General features: G+C 35.1%; 2 protein-coding genes across 2 annotated transcripts; both read left to right on the top strand.

Moving 5' to 3' along the window:
- The first annotated feature begins 437 nt into the window (after positions 1-437).
- Positions 438-3,403, top strand: LOC135650692 (probable phytol kinase 2, chloroplastic). Its single transcript, XM_065170226.1, has 6 exons — positions 438-749; positions 2,332-2,399; positions 2,476-2,607; positions 2,750-2,865; positions 2,946-3,060; positions 3,137-3,403. The coding sequence occupies exons 1-6, from the start codon at positions 462-464 to the stop codon at positions 3,312-3,314; spliced, it is 897 nt and encodes a 298-aa protein (XP_065026298.1). The 5' UTR covers positions 438-461; the 3' UTR covers positions 3,315-3,403.
- Positions 3,404-4,017: 614 nt separating this feature from the next.
- On the top strand, positions 4,018-7,053 carry LOC135650722 (uncharacterized). Its single transcript, XM_065170278.1, has 8 exons — positions 4,018-4,148; positions 4,251-4,416; positions 4,510-4,600; positions 4,690-4,748; positions 5,002-5,062; positions 5,134-5,224; positions 5,328-5,404; positions 6,723-7,053. Exons 1-8 carry the CDS (start codon positions 4,121-4,123, stop codon positions 6,831-6,833), a joined length of 684 nt encoding a protein of 227 aa, XP_065026350.1. The 5' UTR covers positions 4,018-4,120; the 3' UTR covers positions 6,834-7,053.
- Positions 7,054-11,718: the final 4,665 nt, after the last annotated feature.

Raw genomic sequence — 11,718 nt, 5'->3', positions numbered from 1 at the left:
AAAAATGGAGGAAGAAACATTCTACGAAATATTCCTCCTATTAACTTATTATAAAAAAAAATCTTAGATATAATAATTAAGATTAGTTATTATTTACTAAATTTAATCCACCCTCAACTTGCGACGTCAGTTTTCATATAGATTAATTACGGAGCACGCACCTAATCGACTTAAGTCCCTTAACAAGTATTCAAACCTCATTTTTCGTTATCTCATCTCTTGCACACACGGACCCACCCGAATCAAGTCGGATTAATTTGGATATCAGGGACATCATCTCCATCGATAAACTCTGTTACGTGATTGGGACTTCATGGGTTGTGGTTTTTGTGACAGTGATTTGTCGGATCCGTATTAGTTAGCAAACGGTACGATATGACCGGTACGAAGATAGTCTCGGGGGATATATCCTTTATGTCTCTAAACCTGCGTTTTCTTAGCGTTGGACTTTGACGGAAAGGATGTATTCGGAGGTCTCTCTCCTCTGTTACGCTTCTCCTCCAATCCGGTCATCAGCTCATCTGGGCCGGCGCTCTTTTCCCTCCGTCTTCGGTTCTCCTACCCTGTTTCCGCCCGGCTTCCGCTCCTCCTGCTTCCCCCACCGCCGCCTCCTGGCGACCATGGTCGATCCCATTTCGCTGGAGAGCTCAGTGGTCCATGATTTGGGCGCGGCAGCCCTGACGTCTGCTACTGCCCTCGGGCTCCTTCGGTTCTGGGAAGAGCTGGCTAAAAGAGGCGTCTTTGAGCAGGTCAGCGGCTGCTCCCATTCACTCTCTCGTCTGATGTGGATCTTCTGGGCGATGGTTTCTAGGATTTTGTTTTAGCCTTGAAGTTCGAAGGAGCTGCGGATTCGAAATTTTGGGGTGAATCGTTCTTGTTCTTGGTTAGGTTGAACTGATTATTGAGATAAGTAGATAAATAAAGGTTGAATTTTGGTGACGCTAAATGCAAGGTTTGTGAAACTGAAACGAGGGTAGTAGTTGGGAGTTAACTATAATTTCTTGGAAGTTTATTACCTTGTTCTAAGTTATGAAGTGACCTGAAAGCATATACAGGTTAGAAATAGCTGAGGATGAGAAAAGTAGATGCTTGTGGTAGAAAAGGCATGAATCTTACAAGTAGTAGAAGCAGATAATCATGGCTATCGGGCCATAAAGAGTCACAAAAGTTTCATATTGGTTCATAAAAAGAAAAAAATCCAACCGTGTGTAAATAATAGGAATTGTTCACATAGAAAGAATCTAAATTTCCTGATTGTGCACTAATCTTGCCATAATTAAAGGACATAACTGATGCATGAGGCTCCTGCCAGTGCAAGGTCTGGGAAGAGAGGTTGTTTTTGATATTTGAAAACTGGTCTCCTAGGTTGCAAAGGAACAATCTTACCATTGTACCATTGCCCACTCTCACTAATCTTGTCATAATTGTCCACAAAATTGTGTCATTACAACTTCACCTCAAAATGATATGCAATTTGAAAACCTTAAAAGTTAAAATTCATGCTCTGATGATTCAAGGCTTTCTAAATAGTAGATGCGGTGAAGAGTTATAATGGCATGGGATGTATTGTGATATGTTGAAGCATAAAGCTCCTTAAACTTTGTTGAGCATGCATCTATAAACACTTGAATCAAGGTCAGTGGTACTAATCATGAATCCCTTGTAATAGTTTACACTCATCGACACCACCCTTGATGTACATACATAAGGATAAGGGCCTCATACTGTTTTGCTTTCTGCTTCTATGTACAGCAGACCTTATAGATCATGTAACATGGAATTGGACTCAAAATTGAAGCCTCTGTCATGGATTTCATTGCTGGTAGGATAGCTTATCTGTTCGTCTTGCTTCATTTTTATATTTAGTTGAGCCTCACACTTTTCATGACTATGCTGAGTTTCTGATGTCATACGTTTGGAGATTTCTGATGAAGTGAATCATTGAACTTATAAGAGAAGTGAAGTTACATGTTCTGTAGGTCTATGGCATGTTTTAGACTCACTGTCTATCAACATAATTTAATCTCCTAGATATTAACGATCACGGAACTTGTACTTCTGGAAACTTGTTTGGTTGGGCTACTGGATTCTTTGTTATCCTGCCATCTTGGGTTTGTACAACTTTCTCTAGGGAATTATTTCTTAAAGCAAGCATTATCTTTTTCTGATCAACTGGTGTCAAGTTGTCTTTTTCTGATCCATTGATGAATTTCCGTCAAAAGAGTAATACATAAAAATAGGAAAGCTATTTAAGAGATATTGATCATTGTATGTGTTAGTACATTCTGTTGGCTTCTGCAGAATAACCTTTTTTCCGGTTTTGCATGTTAGAAACTAAACAGGAAGCTTGTACATATAAGCATCGGATTGGTATTCTTGCTGTTCTGGCCTTTGTTCAGGTGACTATATGTTTAAAGAACCTTCACCAGAGAGATGAGGTTATTCATTTGATTCAACTATTTCTACTTATTGTAGTTCAGGAAGTCAGGCACCATTACTTGCAGCATTAGCACCGGGAATTAATATCATAAGGATGCTTCTTTTGGGATCTGGAATATGGAAAAATGATGCCATGGTCAAGTCAATAAGCAGACATGGAGATTACAAGTTACAACTTTTAGATGCTGTCTTATGACAGAGCAGTGTTGATAATTCTCCTCACATGAGCAACTTGCTTCTCTTTTTCCACTAGTCAATGACATTTTTCTTCCTTTCGGCTTCCTCTCAAACCATTTCTCTGATTCCTTAGGGAACTTTTGAAGGGGCCACTATACTATGCCTGCACCATAACTTTTGCTACCTGGCTCTTCTGGCGGACATCTCCTATTGCAATAGCTGCAATCTGCAACTTGTGTGCTGGAGACGGTAAACATATTTATGTTGGAAAACTAACCTTGCATTTCCAGCTACGAAAGGCAGCATTCATGAGTTGTTATTGTTGCCAGGTATGGCCGACATAGTAGGAAGACGATTTGGAAGAAAAAAGCTGTTCTACAACCATAACAAGTCCTTTGCAGGTAGCGTCACAATGACATTGGCGGGCTTTCTAGCATCTGTGGGGTATGTTTGTCCGTATTTCTAATTCATTTACCAAATAGTTTCACTGATTCTGAAATTATGTTAATAATTAAACCAGGTACATGCATTACTACCACACCTTTGGGTTCATCGAAGAAAGCTGGGGAATGATCATACGCTTCTTTGTTGTGTCTCTGGCTAGTGCCCTTGTGGAATCATTACCCATTAGTACAGAGGTGGATGACAACCTAACAGTTCCAGTGACATCTTTGTTGGTTGGCGGTCTCGTCTTCTGATGTTGCACACCAGCTTGTATGAATTGGTATCTCACCTCGTAACAGTGGAAACTAGAATTCAACTGAAATGGAATGGTGGCTATTGTTCACACGATTTGGTAGACACAGCATGTAGTCTGCTCTCATTCTGCACCAATTCCTGCATTTTAGTCTGCAGCTCCGCTTTTGAGTTCTACATCTTATTTACAAGTCCGAGTTTACAATGATCTTAATATCAGAAGTATTGTCGAACATTCCCCTCATCCAATTATTTATATGATTGGACTGAAGTGAGACATGATATGATAAAATACAAAATTTTCTCAATTAGTTTAATTTATTTTCCTCTTAGACATGATAATACTTTAAAACCGATTGAATAAAATTAATTTTATCATGTCAGATTGATAATCAAATTTGACCATATCAATATATATTTTACAAGAACATACGAAGAAAAAAAAGAAGAGAAATAAAGAAATACGGTGTTGCTATGTGAGAACATATAAAGTATGATAACGTGTTGATTCTCTAACCAATGGAGCTTACAAACTTTATATAATAATTTATTTTTATTTTACTATCAGATAAAAAGAATTCAAAGTCGACGTCCATTCCCTTTACATTTACGACAAAATTGCACGTCAGGCCCAATACTGTTGGGCTTATATGGGCTTAGTACACGAAATTGACCTGTGTCAGCATAAGACCCAACTGCAGTTGGTATATCCTTCGACGCGTGCCCTAAGCCCTACAAATCGTCCGCGCAGCACCGCAAGACCCTTTCTGCAAGCGGCGGCATCAAACGCCAACTCGTCTGCGAGGCGATGCCGATTTCCAAACGCAACCGAACGGGTGAGACGAATCCCAGTTTTGGTGGAGCTTTCGCTGGATGCCCCGTTCGATCTTCCGTGATGTGATCTTTTTGTGATGTTTGATGCTTCCCGTCGCGTGTAGTGACGCTGTCGAAGACCAAGAAGAAGGGGAAGGAGCACAAGGAGGCAATTGTGAACGCGATCAAGCAAGCACTGGAGGATTACGCTTCTGCCTACGTCTTCACTTTCGAGAACATGAGGAATCAGAGATTCAAGGAGTTCAGGGAGCAACACAAATCCACCGGCAGGTATTGTTCTGCTCACAGTGATTTTGCTGCCATGTTGATCCTCATGTCCATGAACGAGGTTGTCTCACCATGTTATGCTTCTTATGGTGATAGATTCTTTCTGGGGTCAAACAAAGTCATGCAGATAGCGTTAGGGCGGTCAGTAGCCGATGAAGTGAAGCCCGGCATTCATAAGCTTTCTAAGGTGGTTATTTTTCCTCGTTCTTCTTTTGGTTTGGTTACAAATTTTATCAAGATCGCCATTGTTCATGAAGATTCATATCCCATGTGCAGTTTCTTCGTGGTGATGCTGGACTTCTCTGCACCAATCTGGCTAAAGAGGAGGTCCAGAGGTAGTCCTAGAGCACTTAGTTCACTTTGCGTACATAAACTTAGGTTTCCACATCTTATTCATCGATCATCGCCCTTCAGGATATGCCTTTGTTGCTTTCATTATGTTGAATTTTTGTAATGTGGTTTGCTTGCATGCTTGTCACCAACAACGTTTATTTAGCTTCAGATTATCGTGTGTATTATTCATGCATTATTGTCAATCCTTACTCGTGAATGTACTCATTGTTTAATGTTTCTTGCATACTGATGCAGAAGATTTCAAGAGTATGAAGAACATGATTTTGCAAGGACAGGAAGCATAGCCACTGAAAAGGTTTGGTAGTTATTATGCTGTAAGAAGTTAATATTTTACAACCATGAACTTTGAATACTGTCTCACTGCAGGTTGAAATAAAAGAAGGTCCATTGGATCAGTTCACACATGAAATGGAGCCATATCTCCGTAAGCAGGGTTTACCAGTTCGCTTGAATAAAGGTTTGTGAGGTTCAGCTGTTTGCTAACTCAATGTTTACTCCGATTATAAGTCAAACAATGTAACTGATACTTCTGACAATTTTGCTACATATCTAAAACACAGGAATCGTTGAGCTCATTTCTGACTTTGTCGTGTGTGAAAAAGGGATGCCATTGTCTCCTGAATCAGCTCGCACCTTGGTAATTTTACACATATGACTTTAATAAATTTGTAGATGCTATATTACTTAATTGTGGAAAGAAAAGAGAATTAGACTTGTAGAACTATTGACTGACTGACTAAAATTTTGTTTTTTCCATGTAGCACATGTTCCCCTTCGGTCAATCAAGTTCAAATTAATGACAACTTTATCTTGTGTCTAGTATATCTTGCATAATTTGTTTAGCAAGTTCTGTCATCGCTCTTCATGCAAACATGTTGTTATTGGTTGAGCCTGACCACAAGCCCATTGTATTTTTTAGGTTTTGGTCTTATCGGCCAGTTTTCTGATTCAATTTGTGTAGTCACAGACGTGGCTATTTAATTGAAAGAGAAACAACTTTCCCTAAATTTCAAGACAGTTCCTGTTAGAAAAAGGATTACTTCCTTTGACAAAGCAATACTTGCTAATTGACTTTACACACAGACATCCATTAGCTGAAATGCTAAAAATTTCTGGACCCATGTGTAGACAAAGTTATAATAATAGCTTTTTCTCTACAATGCGCAAATAAATAGTGATGGCTTTGTTATGTGCAACCCCACCTTAAGATCAAGATTATATCAGGATAAGTTGGTTTCAGTCTAAAATTTTGCTACAAGTTCACAGCTTATATGTTTGCTTTGGTCATCCCAAAAACTAGTAATTAATTTACTCATTTGAATACTAAATATTGGTCACTGGAAAAGCCATTTGTAGTCACTAGAAGACTTCCCAAATGCTATCATGTCTCTCTGAATGTTTTTGGAGTGACGCTGCAAATGGGTGCTTTTGTAAGCAACGTATGACATTGAGGAATTCCATCTTATGCAAACTTCTCTAAAAGATGAAGCAGAAACACCATTGTATAGTTGATGTTATTATAGTTTATTGATCCATTTTTAATTGATCCATTTTTAATTGGCACAACCTAGAGCTCCTATTGATTAAGATGCATTTATAGTTTATAATAATAGTTTATAACTTGGTAAAAAAACAATAGTTTATAACAACTTCTTAAGCATATTTCTTCAAATTATCTAATCCGAGTCTACATTGTTCTCATGTGGGGAATGTGATCATTATATAGCATGATGCAGTGAGCTGATACTGCTTTCCGTGTAAAGTTCCCTAGCTCTCACTTTGCTGTTACCTCTAGTCATCTAAGAATATATGGCTAGATGGCATAAGCTGGTTTCAATTTAAATTTACAGGGTTGGGCAACTTAATTTTTTTCTTTTTTTCTTTTGCTTAGCAATTGAATTATTTTACTTTAGCTGCAATTTAACATCAAATGTTGTGATGCTTCAAATCTGCAGAGGTTGCTTGGAATCAAGATGGCTACTTTCCGGCTCCATCTGGTTTGTTGTTGGACTCCAGAAGATTTTGAAATTTACAACGAGGAGTTAGATCTTTCGGATATTGAGTGACACTACTACCATTCTTGTGACATATGTTCATCAGGTGTTCATGGGACTAACGGAGTTGCATGCTTAGATCTTTGTAAGAGCGATTGTTCATGCTTCACTTTCAATTTTTCTTGCCGCTAGTTTTGGAAATTATGGTGATTTCGCTGTATTAATATGGATGTACTGGATCGTGACATTATCCTGCACCTACCTTAATCCGGAGTTGTTTTTGTGTGGCTAAGATTATTTGCAGACTATTGCTTCCGAAACTGCTTCCTGTTGTGGTTAATGTTACCACATGCGAGTTTCGATTTGGTTTTCTGACTAATGCGCATTACTTGAAGTTACTACTGTTGGCCTCATCAAGTTTAATGTCATGCATGCATCGAGGTTATTGGAATGAATCATTGCCAACTAAATCGATTGCAGCATTGGTTATTGTCCAATTATTAATGGGGGAATTTGGGCGACGAGGCGAGAATGGAAGAATAAGCTCTCCTCTCTCCTCTTAACACAGTATCTGTTTGAGGCACTCGTACTCAAAAGTCAAACATAGGCAGGATCGCATTATTAATTAAAAATATATAAAATAATTAAGATTATATAAAGTACTATAAGTATTTTTTAAAAAGTAAAATTGATAAAAGAATTGAACAACGTATATGAAAACAAGGCTTTACTTGTGTAGAATTAGATAAAAGAAATAATATCAATCACATGTTATAAACATTAATTTTTATCTAAGATAAAGAATATATGATAATATTTTGAAAAATTAATTGTATAATGAAATCCAAAATGAATTATTCAACAATATGAAAGAAAATTTATCCAATATAGTTATCATGATAAGGATATAATATGACAAGTATTTGAGTGAAATTTATATACAAAAAGGAAAGATCTTGTCGAATGAAAGAGGTTGAGGGATGGACAGACAAGGCTACTAAGCGAAATTTGAGAGAAGGTGAAAGAAAGGAGAGACTCGAGGGAGAAGAGAAGGAATGGTGAAAATGAGATGAGTGCTATCTTTCTTCCTTCAATTATAATCTAAGCTGATGTAAATACCCTTTAAACATATAATAACACAAATTTAGGTGGAAGGTATTAAATTAATATTGATTATATTATAAAATTATATTGGTTTTACATCACTCGATCAGTAATTACTGGCCATTTAAAAATCGATCAACTAAATGGATCAGATCGGTTAATGATTTGGTTCTACAACAACCACATCCGCCGATTCTGATAGCTATGCAAGGATCGATCGGACTTATTATGACAGCCACCTAATGTTCATGGCTGGATTAGTTGGTAAACAAATCGACCCAAAGAGCTACCTTTCCAATTGCATGTTTCATTGGTGGGTAAATGAGATAAGAAATTTCTCTATAATATATATTAATCTTTATAAAAAAAGAAAATATATACGAGCCCCGAATCCACCATCGAACCTAAGACCATTAGCAAAGTTGCAGAAATCTAAGAATCGCAGTAGTGGTCAACCAATAAGCAACTTGTCGGGATTCATACCTCTCCTTCGTAATGATCCGCTAGTTCGTTCAGTCGGCTTCTGCATGACCTTCGGTGAGCGCTTGCTCACATTCTGAGGCAAGGTCGGGCTTGCCCTCGGACGAAACTACTTTGTCGATCGCTTTAGGCTGTCAACTACCTTCCTCTTCTTTCACAATGGGACACTGAATGATAGAAAATTATGATAGAGATATATATAAAATAATAATTTTATATTTTTATATATTTTAATTTTTAATTAATATATAATTTAAGATTAATTATCATGATATATGTTCATGATTTAAGTATATTATTGAAAAAATCTCTATTTCAAATCTATATAAATATATATTAATTTAATAAATGAAATCATCTCTTTCACAATAAATTTTTTATTTATGATATAGCTTCTTTGTTTTTAAGTAAGGTTTCCTTCCTCCTCTATTCTTCTCTTAACCGTCATGGGTATTGTTTATGTCCACGACCAGTGTTCGAAGTCGATCGTGACTTGCTCTTCACTTCGACGGTCTCTTGTTTTTCTTTGTTTTGCCCGGGGATCTCCTTCACCAAAGGTCAATGCCCCTCAAATTAATGCATTCAAGAGGTATGAATCTATCATAACTCAATAATATTGTAATTTATCAACAATCCAATCTAGGATCTAAACTAACATTTGAGGACACTGAAAAAAAAAATTCAAATATCATGTACATCTATAAAACCTATATAGTTTATTATCATACATCTTATCACTCGATAATTCTCGAAACCCAAAGCTAACTTAACAAAATATTAACTACATTTATAAATCTACTAGTGTGAGGATCTATACAATCGTAAAACCAACCATTTACCATAAGTTTATATCATCGTAAAACTAAACTTAATATTTTAAAATTTCAAATGTGAAGGTCTTTTAAAACCTTTAAACCATACAACAATTCAAATTTATCGATCATATTTTATTACACAGAAAATGCACTTATATAACAATAACATATCAACTAACAAAGATTTGTCCAAAATCTTTTAGCTTTCTATTGCCTCAGCTAAATCATCATATTTCAATGAGTGATAAGCTAATCTGAAAATTTTATATAGTAACATGGTGAGCTATAAAGCTTAGCAAGTGACTAACACATCTATGACAAGAGAGAATAGTTTCAAATAAACTTGATACCAGAATACAAGGTAAGATATAAGAATTATAAATGTCATTTTATTCGAAACATACTTTGTTCATAATAATAGAGTAAAGAGTATTTTGGAGTATATCAATGGAATATAAAATATTTCGGAGCATATCAATAGCGTATGAAATATTTCGAAGTATATAAATAACGTATGAAATATTTTAAAGTATTTTAATGGTGTATGAAATATTTCAGAGTATATTAAAAAATAAATAAGAAATATAAGCTCAAATATCATATTTTACATTACATTTATTTCATTTTTATCCAAAGTGTACATAAAAACATATAAGCAATATTTTGGATATCATATCAAAAATACAAAGGGTGAAGTAGGATCATAACATAATATAGTCCATCCATTTTTAGACGACTATCAAATATAGTTTTTCCACGTTTGGGAGCTCAATTCACCCACATCTAGATGAACCCAAAAGGGATTGATAGAGCATTGCAGGCTCTATACATAACTCTCTTTTTTATTTCTAGCAAAAGTTTACATTATCCCATAAATATCAAAGTAAAAAAGGATATTGTGAGCAATGAAATTAGCACATATCGAAAGTATATATAAAACAATGAAAATATATACGTGCCTATATGTAATAATATAAGACAAACATAAACTTTTGCATAATGTATTCAGATATAAAAAGAATTAAAGACAAAAGTATACAATAGTTCAAAGCAATCACATAAGGCTCAATTGAAGAAAGAATTCTCGATGAATTTAATTTCAAAGAGATGGAATAGGAATAAGCAAAATTAGCTAAAGTTTTGTTCTAGCAGATTCTATGAGGCATATTATACAAATAATTTGAATAATTAATTATACTCTAATTTACTTAAAAAATATGTATTTGAAAGATATATGTTTACTTTCAGATAAATTAAGTTTTGTACAAATTAGAGTTTCCAACAAGAAGTTATAAACAATTTAGTATCGAAAGGTCAGAAATTATCTTCCTTATTTTGTAGAATCTATAAAGTCAATTGGAATAGATGTTTGAGTAGGCATTTGAAATCTAAATCTTTCAATCAAGGTATAGAAAGAAAGATCAATGAGTCTAATTTTTAAAAAATTAAGTTTTATAGGAATTAAGATTTTCAACAAAGAGTTACAAATAATTTAGTAACAAAAGGTTAGAGAACATCACCTTTGTTTTATAAAATCCATAGGGTCGATTAAAATGAATGTTTGGATTGACATCTATACTCTAAATCTTCAAATAAGCTACAAAAAGAAAGTGTATGAGTATACTTTCGTATGAAATAAGTTATGTATGAATCAGAATTCGATGCAGAGAGTTATAGCTAAAACAAGATAGAAAGATCAGAATCTTAAAAATTTTTAAGTTCATAGTTTCATATATAAACAAGATAGGTATCAGGTGCCAGGCCAAAATATTTCAAATTATCTATAATCAAGATGAAAATAGAGATTAAAATCACTATAGAAAAGAGTTAGTACACTTGTCTTAAAAAAAATTTAATTCCCAAGTACGAGGAATTGATCCAAAAACTCAAGCCAAATTAAAACTTCTTCTTTTTCAATTTCTCTTCCCTTTTCTTCTTAAGTCTACATTAGTTATAACAAGTTTCCTCATTTAATAAGTTTTTTTTAGCTTTCTTTTCTAATTGCTTAAGTTTGGTTAACATGATAAGGTGGCAACATGTATAAAGGAAGCTTATGTGTTAACCATAGAACAAGCATAGGTGGCACCATCCTTAGGTTAGCTAGTGACACGTATCCTCCCTTTTTTTTAACTTAATATAAATTTTTCATAAATTATATCAAATTGCTAAGATTTACATTTAGATTCCTAGAAATAAACTTTTAATATAAAATTATTTAATATAAAAAATATTAAACAATCCTCGTATTTATAAATAGGTCCTTGTAAACAATTCAAAATAGGTCTTTACAAAAATTTTAGAAATAAGGGATATTATACTCTTCTTGAGGACAGATCTGCCAAATGTTGTTGCATCTCGCATGACAATAGGACTCCTTGCCACTTCCACGTCTCTTTTCTTCCTTATGTCTCCGATCTTTCCCATCAACACCATATCCCACCGTTGCCCTCTCACAATCAACAATGGCAGATGAACTATCTTCTTCATCACACGTTGTTGGAGCCTTAGTTGCTGGTCTTTCCACATCGATCAGTGCCTCCTCACCTAGATATGTTCCA

This window comes from Musa acuminata, chromosome BXJ3-10 (genome assembly GCF_036884655.1).
Source record: "Musa acuminata AAA Group cultivar baxijiao chromosome BXJ3-10, Cavendish_Baxijiao_AAA, whole genome shotgun sequence".
Lineage (NCBI taxonomy): Eukaryota > Viridiplantae > Streptophyta > Magnoliopsida > Zingiberales > Musaceae > Musa > Musa acuminata.
The sequence above is the reverse complement of the archived record's forward strand: the minus strand, read 5'-3'. Positions and strand labels throughout refer to the sequence as shown.